Genomic DNA, 19,149 nt, shown 5'->3' on the forward strand with positions numbered 1-19,149 from the left:
ACAGTATATAGAAATAAAAATAAACATTTTGTAATAATAACATCAATGGAATAAAAACATGGGACTGATAATCACTTTATTATAGAAACTGAAAGAATTTATGCTTACTAATATTTCACTTTTTTTCTCTTTTCTAATGTTATGCTTTGCTTACGATATTTATATTTGAATGTACATAGTTTAACAGATTATATAGAGAAATGAATGATATATTTAAAACGTAATAGATACGGATTAAGACCTGTACCAAAAAACCATATGAGAAATATTATTTTTAAAACCAATAAAGAAACTTTAAAAAAAGAAGAACATACTATACATAATACTCACATTATCTACGAGGTTCGCCCGGAAAGTAATGCACCACATTTTTTTTCTTCAACAATTATTTATTGAACGCAATGAAATTTACACACAAGAAAGAAGGGTGTTTTTTCTACACTCCCTATTTTTTCCACGTAATCTCAGTCCCGTTCTATGGCCTTCCTCCCACGAGACACAAGGGCGTGTATGCCCTGTCGGTACCACTCCTTGTTCTGGTCACGAAGCCCTGCGACTAACCGTATTTCTGTCGACTGCAGATTCTCCATAAACTGCCCACAAACATTTTGTGAATGTTTCCAACAGTTTCTTTCTCCGCAGTGAGAAATTCAATGACGACACACTGGTTGTAACGTCCATCACTTACAGACGCCATTTCGAACCACTGCTGCAACTACGCTATCAGTCTGAAGAAAGGCAAAATTTACACACGCACTCCTGACAATTCAAATAATGTATATCTAAAGTTTCACATTCGTACCATTACTGTAGGCTGAGAAAAAAAATGTGGTGCATTACTTTCTGGGCGACCCTCGTACTATTCTCAATTACCATACTCATCTACAAGTCTTCAGCCACAATGTTCTTCTGCAATAATTAGCCACCGCAAGCCACAATATTCTTCAAGCCGTGAGCCACTCCAATTCACAAGCCACAATATCTCTGATCCACAAGCTACACACAGTATCTCTTAAGCCACAAGCCACACTATCATCAAGCTACACTAAGCCACAATATCTTCAAGCCACACCAATGCAAAGGTGCTTCATAGTATATACATTTGTCAGCCAATCAGATTACATTACAGGGACTAAGCAGTTTTACATTGTTGATTACAATTCTTCTTTCGGCGATTTTGAATATTACGTCAGGTAGGGGCCTGATCCTGACAAGTGGCATCTGCTTTAAATCATCTCTTGCCAGCGAGAAGAAGTTGAGATGCGGTCAAGAGGTCCACATGTCATCTTCTAGGCCTGGGAAGCAGCGATGTGCATTTCCAGATTTCCTTAAATCCTTGGGGAAACTGTAGATTTGGAGGAAATCAAATTCAGCTCTTTGGTTGACGAGATATAAGAGTCCCAAGTCCTTTGTTTCTGAGGAACGACGTTCTCTTAGGGTTTTAATCCCCATTATAGAGTCGCCCTTGTCTCCAGCTGTCATGGATCAGGGGGTTTTTTCCATGCGAAGGACACACGATTCTGAGTCAGCCATCAGGAATTAATTGCTGTCAAGCTTGCATCCCGTGGGGAATCTCTAGGAGTTGCTCCAGCGCCGTGGTGATCAAATATTGAATCTTGGGCTAACAAGCAAATACAGCTGGTGAACAGCCAGAGAAGAATGTTAGCTACGGGCGTGTACAAGCTCCCGGAGACAGGCTTTAAAATCTTTGTCCTTGGCTCAAAATCCGCTGTCTTGTGTCCGAGACTTCTTTAAGGTCCAACCTGATCCTTAGATCCAATCTCAGGAAGGATCGATTGAAATGTTCACATCTTGGACTTCAGGGGTAAAAAAAAAATAATGTACCAACCACCAAAGAAAGAAATGTGACCCAGAAACAAAATAATAAATTGGAAGAATTGTTAAGCAGAAAGATGGTTTAAAACGTTGGGTATCTAGGTTTAATAATCTCACCCAATTGTAGTAGAATTTTTAAAAAAAAGAAAATTATGATGTACTAATCAAGACCATCCAAAAAGATTTGGATAGGTGGTCTAATTTACAACTGTCTTCGATGGGCAAAATAGCTGCAATTAAAAGCAACATCCAGACTGCTATACAGTGGTACCTCTACCTAAGAATGCCTCTACCTTACAAATTTTAATAGATAAGATCCAGATGTTCAAAAAAATTTTTGCCTCTTCTCAAGAACCAATTTTCACTTACAAACCAGAGCCTCCTAAACTGTAACGGGAAAAGGCAGGGAGAAGCCTCTGTGGGGCCTCTCTGGGAATCTCCTGGGAGGAAACCGGGCCGGAAAAGGTGGGGAGAAGCCTCCGTGGAGCCTCTCTGGGAATCTCCTGGGAGGAAACAGGGCCGGAAAAGGTGGGGAGAAGCCTCCGTGGGGCCTCTCTGGGAATCTCCTGGGAGGAAATCGGGCCGGAAAAGGTGGGGAGAAGCCTCCGTGGAGCCTCTCTGGGAATCTCCTGGGAGGAAACGGGGCTGGAAAAGGCGGGGAGAAGCCTCCGTGGGGCCTCTCTGGGAATCTCCTGGGAGGAAACAGGGCCGGAAAAGGCGGGGAGAAGCCTCCGTGGAGCCTCTCTGGGAATCTCCTGGGAGGAAATGGGGCTGGAAAAGGCGGGGAGAAGCCTCCGTGGGGCCTCTCTGGGAATCTCCTGGGAGGAAACCGGGCCGGAAAAGGCAGAGAGAAGCCTCCGTGGGGCCTCTCTGGGAATCCTGGGAGGAAACAGGGCTGGAAAAGGCGGGGAGAAGCCTCCGTGGGGCCTCTCTGGGAATCTCCTGGGAGGAAACAGGGCCGGAAAAGGCGGGGAGAAGCCTCCGTGGGGCCTCTCTGGGAATCTCCTGGGAGGAAACGGGGCTGGAAAAGGCGGGGAGAAGCCTCCGTGGGGCCTCTCTGGGAATCTCCTGGGAGGAAATGGGGCTGGAAAAGGTGGGGAGAAGCCTCCGTGGGGCCTCTCTGGGAATCTCCTGGGAGGAAACAGGGCCGGAAAAGGCGGGGAGAAGCCTCCGTGGGGCCTCTCTGGGAATCTCCTGGGAGGAAACAGGGCCGGAAAAGGCGGGGAGAAGCCTCCGTGGGGCCTCTCTGGGAATCTCCTGGGAGGAAACGGGGCTGGAAAAGGCGGGGAGAAGCCTCCGTGGGGCCTCTCTGGGAATCTCCTGGGAGGAAATGGGGCTGGAAAAGGTGGGGAGAAGCCTCCGGGGGGCCTCTCTGGGAATCTCCTGGGAGGAAACAGGGCCGGAAAAGGCGGGGAGAAGCCTCCGTGGGGCCTCTCTGGGAATCTCCTGGGAGGAAACAGGGCCGGAAAAGGCGGGGAGAAGCCTCCGTGGGGCCTCTCTGGGAATCTCCTGGGAGGAAACGGGGCTGGAAAAGGTGGGGAGAAGCCTCCGTGGGGCCTCTCTAGGAATCTCCTGGGAGGAAACAGGGCCTCCACCCTCCCTGTGGTTTCCACAATCGCACGCATTATTCACTTTTACATTGATTCCTATGGGAAAAATTGCTTCTTCTTACAAACTTGTCTACTTAATAACCTGGTCACGGAACGAATGAAGTTCATGAGTAGAGGTGCCACTGTATACCCACCTATCGCCATCACTCCGTTGGCTGCATTGGAAGGCCCTTGACCGCTCGCGCGGCTGCCTTTTGCACGATTTGCAGTTTCCAAACGCTTTTCAAAGGTAGCCCCCATGATCCATCAGCCTTTTATACCTGCTCAGGCCTCCACCGCCACAGCCGACCACCGAAACTTTGCTTCCCAGCGGCCAAAACTCTTGTAGAAGATGGCGTTGACGTTGGGTGTAAGTGTCTTGTTCCAAGTGCTTGTGTCTCTTGTCCTTTTTTTTTATTTTTCTTCGTCCCTCCCTCTTTGTTTTCTTCCCCGTCTGTTCTAGTGGAAACGGTCCAGAACAACCCAGTCCTCCTCGTTGAAAGCCACCTCCTGGTTGCTCTCCAGAACCAGGAGAACTTCATGGAAACCAGTATCCCTGTCCCCACCTTGAACTGGCAAGACGTTTCCAATAAAAATCCTGGATTGGCTGAGTGTGTGTGATCCGAACCTTTTCGGCCCGTTTGGTCTCGGCGTGGTGTTTTTGGGGAGCGGTGGCGGCTAACAGCCCATCCTGAAAGCTTTTCCAGTCATATACATTTAATAAATAATTAAAATAATAATTCTTAGCAGGCCATCCGGTCGGTCGGTGTAGCCAGGAAAAGTCACGCTAGCGTTTATTTTTGCAGCGGCTGCCCCTCCAAACCTACTTAATTTTTTTAATTTTTAATTTTTGGCAAAAGCTGGGGGGGGTCGAGAACCTTTTTTGCTCTTTTGGGAAAGCTTTCACGACCTCCATTCTTCCTCCGTCCTGCTCGCGGCCTCTCTGCCCCGTCCCAACTTGGCTTTCCCGCATGGCATAATCTCTGAGTTTGTGAACGGCTTGTTTTGAGTTTTTAGGATTATTTGGGTTGCCTTATTTTATTTATTTATTGGATTTGTATGCCGCCCCTCTCCGTAGACTCGGGGGCGGCTAACAACAATAGTACAAAACATCATGTAAATCCAATACTAAAACTAATACTAAAACAATTTTAAAAACCCTTATTTATAAAACCAAACATACATACAAACAAACATACCATGCATAGAATTGTAAAGGCCTAGGGGGAAGTGGGTCTCAATTCCCTCATGCCTGACGGCAGAGGTGGGTTTTAAGGAGCTTACGAAAGGCAAGGAGGGTGGGGGCAATTCTAATCTCTGGGGGGAGTTGGTTCCAGAGGGCCAGGGCCGCCACAGAGACGGCTCTTCCCCTGGGGCCCGCCAAACAACATTGTTTTGTTGACGGGACCCGGAGAAGGCCCACTCTGTGGGACCTAACCAGTCGCTGGGATTCGTGCGGCAGAAGGCGGTCTCAAAGATGCCCTGGTCCGGTGCCATGAAGGGCTTTATAGGTGATGACCAACACTTTGAATTGTGAGCGGAAATTGATCGGCAACCAATGCAGGCTGCGGAGTGTTGGTGTGACATGGGCATATTTGGGAAAGCCCATGATTGCTCTCGCAGCTGCATTCTGCACGATCTGAAGTTTCTGAACACTTTTCAAAGGTAGCCCCATGTAGAGAGCGTTACAGTAGTCGAACCTCAAGGTGATGAGGGCATGAGTGACTGAGCAGTGACCCCCGGTCCAAATAGGGCCGCAACTGGTGCACCATGCGAACCTGGGCAAACGCCCCCCTCGCCACAGCTGAAAGGTGTTTCTCTAATGTGAGCTGTGGATCGAGGACGACGCCCAAGTTGCGAACCCTCTCTGAGGGGGTCAATAATTCTCCCCCCAGGGTGATGGACGGACAGATGGAATTGTCCTTGGGAGGCAAAACCCACAGCCACTCCGTCTTATCCGGGTTGAGTTTGAGTCTGTTGACAGCCATCCAGGCCCCAACAGCCTCCAGGCACCGGCACATCACTTCCACTGCTTCGTTGTTCTCTATCTCTCTCCAACCCCAACAAGGGGCTTCAGGATCAGAAACAGCCCCTTCCAATTCAGATTCAGAGTCCTTGAGGAGTTGAACGGCATATAAATTACCGTATTTTGGGGAGTATATGACGCACCTTAGTTTTTGGGCAGGGAAATAGGGAAAAGAATCTGCTTACCAAGTATTCATCTGGCTAGTGTGCTTAGCCAGCACATTATTTTATCCCCTGGTTAGGGCTTTAAAAAAACATTATTCGGAGAGAGTAACAAGGAAAGAGCTTGCAAGCCAGTAAGAGCTGGGAACATCGTTAGCACCTGGAGAGAAACATTCGGAGCAAGTAGAGCAATGGAAAAAAACTTGCAAAGACTTAGGGCTTGGAAAATATTCTTTGCAGAGAGTAACAATGAAAGAGCTTGCAAGCCAGTAAAAGTTGGGGAAATCATTAGCACCTGGAAAGAGACATTTGGAGCTAGTAGAGCAATAAAAAAAACCTGCAAAGGCTTAGGGCTTGGAAAATATTCTTTGCAGAGAGTAACAACGAAAGCGCTTGCAAGTGGGTAAGAGCTGGGAACATCGTTAGCACCTCGTTAGGGATGGAAAGAAACATTCGGAGGAAGTAAAGCAATGAAAAACAACCTACAAAGACTTAGGGTTTGGAAAACATTCTTCGCAGAGAGTAACAATGAAAGAGCTAGCAAGTGGGTAAGAACTGGGGAAATCGTTAGCACTTGGTTAGGGCTGGAAATAAACATTTGGAGCAAGTTAGAGCAATGAAAAAAACTCTGCAAAGACTTAGGGCTTGGAAAACATTCTTTGCAGAGAGTAACAATGAAAGAGCCTGCAAGGTAAGAGCTGGGAAGATCATTAGCAGCTAGTTAGGACTGAAAAAAAAGCTACATCCAGAGTATAAGAGTATCAGCCTCTTTTAGGGAGGAAAAAGTGTGTCTTACGCTCCGAAAAATACGGTAGGTTAATAAATCAGATTAATAAATTTGGAACCAACTCCTGAAGCCCCTCTAGAGCAGAGTTTCCCAACCATGGCATGACGAAGATATGTGGACTTCGACTCCCAGAATTCCCTCGCCAGCATGGCGACCTTAAGACGTGTGGACTTCAACTCCCAGAATTCCCCAGACTGCCTGTCAACCTTAAGATAGGTGGACTTCATCTCTTAGAATTCTGGGCGTTGAAGTCCACACGTCTTAAGATTAGATTAGATTTATTGGATTTATATGCCGCCCCTCTCCGCAAACTCGGGGCGGCTCAAACAATAATAAAAACAGTACATAGTAACAAATCCAATTCCCACCAATCTAATTACAATTTTAAATTAAAAAATTCATAAAACAATCCCAATATATATAAAAAAACAGGCACACAGTCAATCAATCAATCAAACGGCAAAACAACATGGGCAAGGGGGAGATGTTTTAGTTCCCCCATGCTTGACGACAGAGGTGGGTTTTAAGGAGTTTACGAAAGGCAGGGAGGGTGGGGGCAATCCTAATCTCAGGGGGGAGCTGGTTCCAGAGGGTCGGAGCCCCCACAGAGAAGGCTCTTTCCCTGGGTCTCGCCAAGTGACATTGTTTAGTTGATGGGACCCGGAGAAGGCCAACTCTGTGGGACCTAACTGGTCGCTGGGATTCGTATGGGAGAAGGCGGTCCCAGAGATATTCTGGTCCGATGCCATGAAGGGCTTTATAGGTCATAACCAACACTTTGAATTGTGACCGGAAACTGATCGGCAACCAATGCAGACTGAGGAGTGTTGGAGTAACATGGGCATGCCTTGGGAAGCCCATAATTGCTCTTGCAGCTGCGTTCTGCATGATCTGAAGTTTCCAAACACTTTTCAAAGGTCGCCCCATGTAGAGAGCGTTGCAGTAATTGAACCTCGAGGTGATGAGGGCATGAGTGACTGTGAGTAATGACTCCCGGTCCAGATAGGGCCGCAACTGGCGCACCATGCGAACCTGGGCAAACGCCCCCCTCGCCACAGCTGAAAGGTGTTTCTCTAATGTGAGCTGTGGATCGAGGAGGACGCCCAAGTTGCGGACCCTCTCTGAGGGGGTCAATAATTCCCCCCCCCACACGGTAATGAACAGACAGATAGAATTGTCCTTGGGAGGCAAAACCCACAGCCACTCCGTCTTATCAGGGTTGAGTTTGAGTTTGTTGATACCCATCCAGGCCCCAACAGCCTCCAGACACCGGCACATCACTTCCACTGCTTCGTTGACTGTAGTTGACAAACTCTGCTCTCCACAAACCCTGCCTGTTCGGTGTGAGTCGTTGTAGCCCTCAGGGGGAATTCTTAGACGTTTCTTTCTAAGGAAGATTCTTTTAGCGTCCCTTCCGTTAGTTTTCATGGCTGAGGAGATCCTGTGTCGATTGCTTTCGCCTATTTTCCCCCCCTCCTTGGCGTTTCCCTTCCAAAGCTTCTTCTGTGGTGTTGGTTTCTGAGGGCTTCGATCGGACGTCCACCGCAAGGGTGGCATCCCGCCTAATTTTGTACGCGTGCCTGCTTTTTATTTATTTATTTTTTTCCTTTTCAATAATTTCTTGAGGTGTTTAATGGCATCCTGTGTGTTTGTGGCTGGGTTTAATCTTCTCGTTTTCCCCGTTTCGTCCCTGTAGCCGATGTTGTTCAGTCTCATGGTGGCGTCTTGGTGGAAAACCCATCCCCGTCTACGCCTCTTTCCACTCCCCAGTTCAGGGCCTACCGGAGAGCGAGTGAAGTGAGTACTGTCAGTCAAGTGTCCGGAATGGCCGACAGTTATACTGCTTCCAACATAGCTGACAGTAAGTGTATTTTTCCCCTCACGGAAATGAGCCCGCCTCATAATAAATAATAAATAATAATAATAATAATAATAATAAATCCCAGGAGACAGCAGAATTGAGGAGAAGCAGCTAGAGAAATTAGTGAAATACAAAGATCTAAAAATCGAGCTGCAATGACTCTGGCATAAGCCCGTGAAAGTGGTCCCAGTGGTACTTGGCACGCTGGGTGCAGGGCCAAAGGATCTCAGTGGACATTTGAAAACCATCAGAATTGACAAAATCTCCATCTATCAATTGCAAAAGGCCGCTTTACTGGGATCGGCAAACATTATTCGCCACTACATCACGCAGTCCTAGGTGCTTGGGAAGCGCCCGACTGGGGATGAAATACGAAATCCAGCATAGTGATCTCGTTTGCTGTGTTGTACTGACATAATAATAATAACAACAACAATAATAATAATAATTTATTAGATTTGTATGCCGCCCCTCTCCGAAGACTCCGAGCGGCTCACAACAACAATCCAATGTCGTACAAATCCAATAATTAAAAATTAAAGCTAAAAAAACCCACTATCATGTAAAAACAGTCAATGCTACCCTATCGTACCACACATAAATCTTACTAGTCAACAAGGGAATATATCAATAACCCCATGCCTGGCAACATAGGTAGGTCTTCAGAGTCTTGCGGAAGGTGAGGAGGGTGGGGGCAGTTCGAATCTCTGGAGGGAGTTGATTCCAGAGGGCCGGGGCCGCCACAGAGAAGGCTCTTCCCCTGGGTCCCGCCAGACGACATTGTTTAGTCGGAGAAGGCCAACTCTGTGGGACCTAATTCCTTCCTTCCTTCCTGACTCAAGGTTGACTCAGCCTTCCATCCTTCCTTGGGGGGTCAAATGAGGACCCAGATTGTTGGGGGCAAGAGGCTGATTCCGTAAACCACTTAGAGAGGTTGTGTGAAGCACTGTGAAGCAGTATATAATTCTAAGTGCTATTGCTATTAAGATGTGTGGAGTCCAACTCTGGGAGTTGAGGTCCACTCTTCTTAAGAGTTGACAAGTCATAATGCAATAAATCAAGTGAAAAATGTCCATTTTTTGTCCTCGGGGTTGAGAACACAGTCACCTCCAACTCACTTGCACTGTTGACCTTCGGAGTTTTAAAACGCTGCTTTTTTAACCTCCCATAATTCCCAAACAAAGCGCGACCCTTTCCTAAGAGTTCGTAATGTTCAAAAGCTGCTTCCCTTTTTTTAACTTCCTGTCCTGATTCATCAACTAAACCCCAAGATCCCAAATTTCCAATTCCAAAGCCAAAGGCACGGTTGACTTTTAACTCATCCAATATATGGTTGAACACACTCTATAACCCCAATGCGTTATTAGAGGTCAAAAATCTATTTATTTTTTATTTTTTTGGCATGGTTCCCCGTGTGTTTTTAACAAAAGCGTGTGTTTTATTTTCCTGTTGTCTTTCTCCGTTTCTCTCTCTCTTTACGTCCCTCCCTCTCCCTCCTTCCTTCTCCCTCCATCCCTCCCTTTCCCTCTCCCTCTCTCCCTCCATCTCCCTCTTTCCCTCCCTCTTTCTCTCCCTCTTTCTCTCCCTCCCACTTTCTCTCTCCCTCTCTTTCTCTCTACCCCTCCCTCTCTCCCTCTGCCTCCCTTTCTCTCTCCCTCCCTTTCTCTCTACCCCTCCCTCTCTCCCTCCGTCTCTCCCTTTCTCTCTACCCCTCCCTCTCTCCCTTTCTCTCTCCCTCCCTTTCTCTACCCCTCCCTCTCTCCCTCCCTTTCTCTCTCCCTCCCTCTTTCTCTCTACCCCTCCCTCTCTCTCCCTCTTTCTCGCTCCCTCCCTTTCTCTCTCCCTCCCTCTTTCTCTCTCTACCCCTCCCTGTCTCCCTCCCTTTCTCGCTCCCTCCCTCTTTCTCTCTACCCCTTGCTCTCTCTCCCTCTCTCCCTCCCTCCCTCCCGCTCTTTCTCTCTCTGAAAATGTGATTCCTTTTAGAGAAAAAACACCACCTCAACCACTCCAGAGGGTCTAGCCTTCTGGCACTCCTAGCGCTGCCCCACAAACCCCACATCCAGTCCGTCCCCCACAGGACGGCCCGGGGGCTCAAGCCCGAAAGGTCCCCGAATGCTTTAGGACGAAGGTTTGAGAGCTCCCTCCACGGGGAAACGGAGGCCGTTCGTCTGGTTCCAGATCTCGATGTCCGCAAAGGTATTCTGGAGAGCGAGCAGAACGGGATCCGAACGGAGCAGTTGCTTATCTCTTCTTTCGCTGACTCCAGAACCCAAAAACCATCTTCGCCTGAGCTGCTTCTCGAATCTTGCTCTCTGTTTTAACAAAACACTCTCTTTATTTTAAAAAAGCTCTCGCTCCGGAGATTAACCAACACGCTACTAACTACCCTTCACGGAGAGTCAAGTTCATTCCGATTCGTCTTCACGTTCTACACGGCACACGTCCTCCAGTTATCTTGTCCTCTTGAGCTGTTTTTTGGGGGGAAAGGCAAGGCTGGTTCCTGACTTTGGAGAATGCCTTAAATACTTCGTCAGCCCGAAAAAGCAAAAATACGAGGGTTATCCGGAAAGTCAGGTTAGAAGGCCCATAGCTCTCGTGGGAAATGTCTGCGGGAGAAGTTGGTAGGACTATCGTGTAGCGGGAAGACAGCGGGAGAGAACGAGTAGCGTCAGCGGTCAGGAGATCATCGGCTGGCGTTGTGGTCAAGGTTAAGAGATGAGCGTCCTCATTCTGTTTCCCTCCAAGTGCAAAATGCATATACAGTGTTCCCTCGATTTTCGCGGGGGATGCGTTCCAAGACCGCCTGCGAAAGTCGAATTTCCGCGAAGTAGAGATGCGGAAGTAAATACACCATTTTTGGCTATGGACAGTATCACAAGCCATCCCTGAACACTTTAAACCCCTAAATTACCATTTCCCATTCCCTTAACAACCATTTACTCACTATTATTACTGGTACTCACCATTGAATAAGACACTTAGTGATCCTGATATTTATAAACATAATTATTTATTTTTTAAAAAATTGTCATTTATTTGCAAAAATTATTAGTTTGGCGATGACATGTGACGTCATTGGGTGGGGAAAACTGCGAAGTATTTTTTAATTAATATTTTTTGAAAAACCGTGGTATAGGCTATTCGTGAAGTTTGAACCCGCGAAAATCGAGGGAACACTGTAATACGCTACCTGAATGCGAAGGGCAGGAACACTTCTGCGATAAATGCCCAAGATTTGTGCGCAAAGGGTGCCCAAGATTTATCTCGCCGATTGCCCAGTTTTGAATTTTGGGGCTGAAGGAGAATGGGTATGGCGCCACTGCATTGATCGACGTTTGCTCTCTGGAGTAAGGTGATATTAAGCCCAAGTTTCATCTCCTGTCACTCTACAGTTGAGAAAAACCTCATGTCCGATCTCGAAATGGTCAAGAAATTCTCGGGCAGCACTGACTCTGTCAATGTTATGCGCTTCAGTCAGCATCCTGGGACCCCATCGCAGCGGCATTCCTGCCCTTCGCATTCAGGGAGCGTCATTGGCGGGCTACGACCTTTAACGCTAAATTGCGCTCGCCGCCGCGGCTCATAATTTCTTGCAGGGCCAGCGCGATTTTGCTTCTGCACCTGTGGAGGTGGCAAAATCACGCACGGAGCCACAGGTGCACCCATGTTTCGGCATGCGCGGAAGCAAAGAAACCTTGCCGAAACATGGGCGCACTGCAACTCCGTGCGCGATTTTGCTACCTCCACAGGTGCATCAGCAAAAGAATTTACGAGCCGCCGCGGCGAATGCAATTTAGTTCCGGCTTATAGCCCACCGCTGGATAGCGTATTACAGCGGAATGAGGACGCTCATCTCTAACCTTCCCCACAATGCCGGTCAATGATCTACTGACCCCTGGCACTGTTCATTCTTTTCCACTGGCTTCCCGCTACATGATAGTAATACCAACATCCTCCGCCGACATTCCCAGCGAGAGCTACGGGCCTTGTAGCCTTACTTCCCGGATAACCCTCGTCGCTTGGCTTGGACGTTCCTGCTTTGCTGTCCCAACTGTAAATTTGACCATTGAGAGTTCGGCCCCACTTTGAGTGTCTTTTATTATCCTGGATCTCAGTGGTGGATTTTTCTCTGGAGTTAAAAGAAGGAATCGAATGAAGCCCAGCAAAGTCACTTCTTGTGAGATGGAGGCTACGGAAATTTGATTTGGAAATATACCGCTCAAAAAATAATAATGAAGAAAACGCTCCAATAACACATCCTAGATCTGAATGAATAAAATATTCTCATTTGCACAACTGTTCCATTTGCACAACAGCAGGTGAAATTGATTCTCAACCACCGTTGCTTCCTCAGTGGACAGTTTGATTTCACAGAAGTTTGATTTACTGGGAGTTATATTCTGTTGTTTAAGTGTTCCCTTTATTTATTTATTTTGAGCAGTGTAATTCGACCAAGCCAGTTTGCTTTTCTGGACCTAAAATCTAAGAATTCTCCTTCCAGGCCGGCCTTCAGCCTTTTCCATTTAAATTCCCGAGATTGCTAACACTGAATAACAGGTGGGGACTTTCTTATCCAGACCAGCTTCTGTTTATCCTTTCTTTGAAGCTCAAATTTTGGCTGTCCTTGTTGTAAGATTCAGAAATAGGTTTTCCTCAAGGTATGTTCTCAAAAACCGAAGGTTCATTGGTTGACATTCCCAAGTGGGGGTTGGGACAGCTCCTCCTGGACCTTCTTCCATGGTCTGAGAAGAGCCAAACATTTAATTGGACTGACGTGGACAGACCAGGGGAGTTTTCTGACCTTTGTCCTGGATGGTCCGAGGCAGAGGTAGGCAAAATTGGCTTTTCTGTGGCATGTGGACTTCAACTCCCAGAATTCCTGAGCTAGCATGATGGGCTCAGGTATTCTGGGAGTTGGAAGTCCACAAGTCAAAGGAGAGCCAACCTTTGCCTACCCCTGGTCCAAGGTCTTGGAAGTTGGTGGAGATGCCAAAACCCTCCTCTCTTTCTTGCTCTCAGTCGCAGCCAAGTGGTGGGGGACCAAAAGGATCGACTATGCTCTCTACTGCCCCGATGCGCTGACTGCCTTCCCCACAATTGCCTTACCACACCTCTTCCACGCCAGTTACTGGGAATCCACCGACGTGGTCTCCTTCCTCCTCAGGCAGGTGAGGATCCTCCTGCCCATAACTTTCTGACTCGTCCTCCGACTGCTAGTTGCCCATCGTGGGCTTATTGTGGGGGTCTCTAAGACTCCTTGGCCATTTCTACACCAGCCTTTGTGGGTCGCGCCCTTTCGTCACACCTCAACGTGGGAAAACGTGTGCATCCAACATCTGCCCACATCTCGACATCACTCTGTGAGCTGCACTGGTTGCCAACTGGTCTCCGGGCAGAATTCAAAGTGCTGGTTATGACCTAAAAAGCCCTACATGGCTTAGGACCAGGCAGTAGGGTTGATATTCCTGGAAGCGTCTGTAATATGGCAAATGATTTAGCTTTACTAGATAGGTGGTCAAAGCAACGGAAACTGCAGTTTAACGTTTTCCAAATGTAAAATAATGCACTTTGGGAAAAGGAATCCTCAGTCTTATTGTATTGACAGTTCTGTGTTAGCAAAAACTTCAGAAGAGAAGGATTTTTGGACAGTGGTTTCTGGCAGTCTCAAAATAGGTGAACAGTGCCATCAGGCAATAGGGAAAGTGAGTCGAATGCTTGGCTGCATAGCTAGAGGTATAACAAGCAGGAAGAGGGAGATTGATCCCGCTGTAGAGAGCGCTGGTGAGACCCCATTTGGAATATTGTGTCCAGTTCTGGAGACCTCAGTTACAAAGAGAGATTGATAAAATTGAACGGGTCGAAAGACGGGCTACAAAAATGGTGGAAGGTCATAAGCATAAAACTTGTCAGGAAAGACTTCATGAGCTCAATCTGTCCGTTGTGTCTTTTCAGGTGATGCGTCACGAAAACGGCAGCATTCTTGAAGTGGATGGGAAAGAGGTCTCCGTCTTCACACCTTCTAAGCCCAGGGAGAAGTGGCTCCGTAAACGGACTCATGTCAAGCTACGGGTGGGTGGCCGTTCGTGACCCCGGTGGGCTAGCACCCCAAACAGAGAAGGACGATAAAAGCCTCAAATTTATTTATTTATCTATCTATCTATCTATCTATCTATCTATCTATCTATCTATCTATCATCTATCTATCTATCATCTATCTATCTTTCATCTATCTATCTATCTATCTATCTTTCATCTATCTATCTATCATCTATCTATCATCTATCTATCTATCTATCATCTATCTATCTATCATCTATCTATCTATCTATCTATCATCTATCTATCTAGCTATCTAGCTATCTATCATCTAGCTAGCTATCTATCATCTAGCTATCTATCATCTACCTATCTATCTATCTATCTATCTATCTATCTATCTATCTATCTATCTATCTATCTACATTATATTCGATTTTTATGCCGCCCTTCTCCTTAGACTCAGGGCGGCTTACAACATGTTAGCAATAGCACTTTTTAACAGAGCCAGGCTATTGCCCCCACAATCCGGGTCCTCATTTTACCCACCTCGGAAGGATGGAAGGCTGAGTCAACCTTGAGCCGGAGATGAGATTTGAACCGCTGACCTTCAGATCTACAGTCAGCTTCAGTGGCCTGCAGTACAGCACTCTACCTGCTGCGCCACCCCAACAACTTTGTATTAGGAACCTGGGCGTGAATGGTACCATTGATTCAGAGAAGAGGGGTGATAATAATAACAACTGGGTGACTGCGCAAATTAGTAATAACAATAACAACAATAATAATAGAGGGCGTAATGAGGTGACTTTTTTTAAAAAAAATCACGCATCCAATTAAAGCTCTTTTATTAGATTACTTTGATCTGGATTATCCCGGTCCTGTCAACTAAACAATATCGGTTGGCGGACCCCAGGGGAAGAGCCTTCTCTGTGGTGGCCCCGACTCTCCGCAGAGATTAGAACTGCCCCCACCCTCCTTGCCTTTCGCAAACTCCTCAAAACCCACCTTTGCCATCAGGCATGCGGGAACTGAGATATCTCCCCCGGGCCTATACAATGTATGTATGGTAATGTTTGTACGTATGTCTGTTTAATAATGGGGTTTTTTAAATGTTTTTAAATTGTAAATTATTGGATTTGTTATGAACTGTTTTATTCTGTTGTGAGCCGCCCCGAGTCTACGGAGAGGGGCGGCATACAAATCTAATAAATAGATAGATAGATAGATAGATAGATAGATAGATAGATAGATAGATAGATAGATAGATAGATAGATAGATAAATTTTCCCACTGAGCAAAGAGATGAGGAAGTATTTCATTTATATACACTGCTAAAAAAAAATAAACTTAAACAAGACAATGTAACTCCAAACCAATCAAACTTCCATGAAATCAAACTGTCCACTTAGGAAGCGACACTGATTGACAATCAGTTTCACCTGTTGTCATGCACATTCAACTCTGTACAGAACAAAGGATTTCATTCATTCAGATCTAGGATGGGTTATTTGATGGTTCCCTTTTTGATCAGTGTAAATTCAATGCATATTCAGTTCAGTTTTGGGGTACTGGTAAAAAATAGCAGACAGGAAGGTCAAAAGGCGATAAATCCTGAATTTTTGATTGACAGCGATGCCTGATTCTGACAATCAAGGGGAAGAGTGAGTGATCCCTGATTTTTACTGAGGTTTTTTGAGGGTTTTTTTTTTTTAATCTATGAAACAGTTTTGAAGACGATAGCCCCAATCAAGTAAATAAGAAAAATGGGTGAGAAGTTGCAAAATGGCAGAATCTGTTGTATAATCCAATATTTGTGTTGTGGTTAGCTCTGGCCCAGCTCCTGCCGCAAGGACTGTGCATGTGGGGGAGACATCCACATGCTGCAGGCCTGTTTTGCCCCCGGTGGAATCTTCTGATGAAGGCTCCTCTGACCAAGAAGACATGAGTGACAGGGAGGAGAGCGGGGCAGACAGCTCAGAAGGAGATCAATTCTCTAGCTCCTCCTTGGGTTCGGAACAAGAGTTAATGATACAGCCACGCATGCGGAGAGCGATGAATAGGCAACAACAACTGAGAGATTATTATCAAAGAAAATGAGGCCACCTGTGGTTGGGTGGGGCTGTGGTCATTAGTGAGGCTGCTATAAAGAGCAGCCTGTGGGTTTGGCCATTGTGGAGGATTATCTGATCGTTGTGTTTCATGACTGCTTTACTGACTTTGACCTTTTGTGTGCTGATTTTTCCCTGCTTGGAAACTAAACCAGAGCAAAGTGTGTTTCACTTTGTGAAAAAAGGACTGTGAATTGTCTCACAGCTGCAAGCTAAATATCACAGGACTGATAAGGGACTTGTACAAATTACCAGTTTGTTTGGAGACGAGGGCTCTTTGCTGTACTAAAAGAGGGCTTGGTTTAAGGGGATTTTCATTATAAAGAACATTGTTTTGAATTTTCAAACGTGTGCGTGTCTGAAATTTGTACCTGTGAAGTTTTGGGAGGATTCTACCAGAGAGCCCAACAGAACAATTTGTCAGTGCAGTGACAGGTGGGGAAGGCCAACAGCCAGCCCGCGAGTTGAATTTTAAAAGCAAATTTAAATCAACGCATCAGCCAGGCAGGAAAAAAATCTCCCCACTGCAGTTAAATAAAACTCGGTGCACAGAAATGATTAATGGCCAACCAAACTCATTGATCCCTTGTGTCAACCCACAAACAAGGTTGTGTACGTGCGAAAGATGTTGAAAATACCAAACTGGACGCCGTGGTGGGAATCGATGGGAAATGTCAAATCTGATGTTGGCTCCTTTTCTTCTATTGGCAGAATGTCACCGCCAATCACCGGATCAACGACGCCGTAGCCAACGAGGATCGGCCCCAGGTGTTAAACGGGAGGTTCATGTATGGTCCGTTGGACATGGTCACGCTCACGGGGGAGAAGGTGGGTTGCTGATCAGGTCATGGAGCTCTCAGTCTGAATCACGGCCGACTGGGGAATTCTGGGAGTTGAAGTCCAATTATGTTTGTGAGTGACATAGGGCAGTGTTTTTCAACCAGTGTGCCGTGGCACACTAGTGTGCCGTGAGACATGGTCAGGTGTGCCGTGAAGCTCAGAGAGAGAAACAAGAGAAAGAAAGAGCAAGAGAGAAAGAAAGAGCAAGAGAGAGAGAAATAAAATAAGAGAGAAAGAACAAGAGAGAAAGAAAGCAAGAGAAAGAAAGAAAGCAAGAGAGAGATAAAGAGAGGGAGGGAAGGTGGGAGAGTGAAAGACAGAGGGAAGTAGGGAGGGAGAGAGAAAGAGAGCAAAAAAGGAAAGAATGAAGAGAGAAAGAAAGGGATGGAGAGAGAAAAAAAGAAGAGAGAGAAAAAGGGAGAGAAATAGAGCGAAAGGGAGGAAGAGAGGGAGAGAATTTTTTTGTCCAAACTTTTTTTAGCCGTCCCCCCCCCTCAATGTGCCCCATGGTTTTGTAAATGTAAAAAATGTGCCGCGGTTCAAAAAAGGTTGAAAATCACTGACATAGGGGAAGGTTTGGTAGGAAAGGTTTGCCTATTTGCCGATGACTCTAAAGTGTGCAATAGGGTTGATATTCCTGGAGGCATCTGTAATATGGTAAATGATTTAGCTTTACTAGATAAATGGTCAAAGCAATGGAAACTGCAGTTTAATGTTTCCAAATGTAAAATAATGCACTTGGGGAAAAGGAATCCTCAATCTAAGTACTGTATTGTATTGGCAGTTATGTGTTAGCAAAAACTTCAGAAGAAAAGGATTTAGGGGTTGTGATTTCTGACAGTGTCAAAATGGGTGAACAGTGCAGTCAGGCGGTATGGAAAGCAAGTAGGATTCTTGGCTTCACAGCTAGAGGTATAACAAGCAGGAAGAGGGAGATTATGATCCCGCTATATAGAATGCTAGTGAGACCACATTTGGAATACTGTGTCCAGTTCTGGAGACCTCACCTATAAAAAGATATTGACAAAATTGAACGGGTCCAAAGACGGGCTACAAGAATGGTGGAAGGTCTTAAGCATAAAACGTATCAGGAAAGACTTCATGAACTCAATCTCTATAGTCTGGAGGACAGAAGGAAAAGGGGGGGGGGCATGATCAAAACATTTAAATATGTTAAAGGGTTAAATAAGGTTCAGGAGGGAAGTGTTTTTAATAGGAAAGTGAACACAAGAACAAGGGGACACAATCTGAGGTTAGTTGGGGGAAAGATCAAAAGCAACATGAGAAAATATTATTTTACTGAAAGAGTAGTAGATCCTTGGAACAAACTTCCAGCAGACGTGGTAGATAAATCCACAGTCACTGAATTGAAACATGCCTGGGATAAACATTGATCCATCCTAAGATAAAATACAGGAAATAGTATAAGGGCAGACGAGATGGACCATGAGGTCTTTTTCTGCCGTCAGACTTCTATGTTTCTGTGTTTCTATGTAGAGCTCTTGATCAACCAGAATGGAAGTTAGCGCTAAGTAGAGCCGCGTTAGCAAGATCAATAAGCAGTCTTAGGCCAGAGGTAGCCAAAAGGAAGTGACGTATGGACTTCAACTCCCAGAAATCACCAGCTAGCTCCACCAGCTGAGGCATTCTGGGAGTTGAAGTCTACCTACCTTCAAGCTGCCAAAGTAGAGAAACATGGATCTCTAGAGCCCTCGGTCAGCCAAAACTGAAAAGTAGAGCCACATTGAAGAAGAAAATACAGTAGTACCTCTAGATACAAGCTGCTCTACATGTATTTCAAGATACGAGCCACGAGGGGAGAGACATTTCTGTTCTATTCCCGAGCTCAAATTCGGGATACGAGGCGAGCGTCCACTAGGTGGCGCAAGAATCCTTGCTTTT

General features: G+C 46.1%; 1 protein-coding gene across 5 annotated transcripts in view; it reads left to right on the forward strand.

Annotated features, from left to right (window-relative positions):
- PITPNM2 (phosphatidylinositol transfer protein membrane associated 2) overlaps positions 1–19,149 on the forward strand; it is a 60,657-nt gene that overhangs the window by 33,887 nt on the left and 7,621 nt on the right. For 2 of the 5 annotated variants that reach the window (XM_070763210.1, XM_070763211.1), the window contains exons 15-20: positions 3,889–4,038; positions 8,096–8,260; positions 10,244–10,456; positions 13,280–13,428; positions 14,213–14,329; positions 17,119–17,235. In XM_070763210.1, the coding sequence (XP_070619311.1) occupies positions 3,889–4,038; positions 8,096–8,260; positions 10,244–10,456; positions 13,280–13,428; positions 14,213–14,329; positions 17,119–17,235 (911 nt within the window). The remainder of the gene's footprint in view (positions 1–3,888; positions 4,039–8,095; positions 8,261–10,243; positions 10,457–13,279; positions 13,429–14,212; positions 14,330–17,118; positions 17,236–19,149) is intronic. The other 3 variants (XM_070763214.1, XM_070763213.1, XM_070763215.1) reach the window with 3 other exon arrangements.

The sequence above is a fragment of the Erythrolamprus reginae genome, chromosome 10 (genome assembly GCF_031021105.1).
Source record: "Erythrolamprus reginae isolate rEryReg1 chromosome 10, rEryReg1.hap1, whole genome shotgun sequence".
NCBI lineage: Eukaryota > Metazoa > Chordata > Lepidosauria > Squamata > Dipsadidae > Erythrolamprus > Erythrolamprus reginae.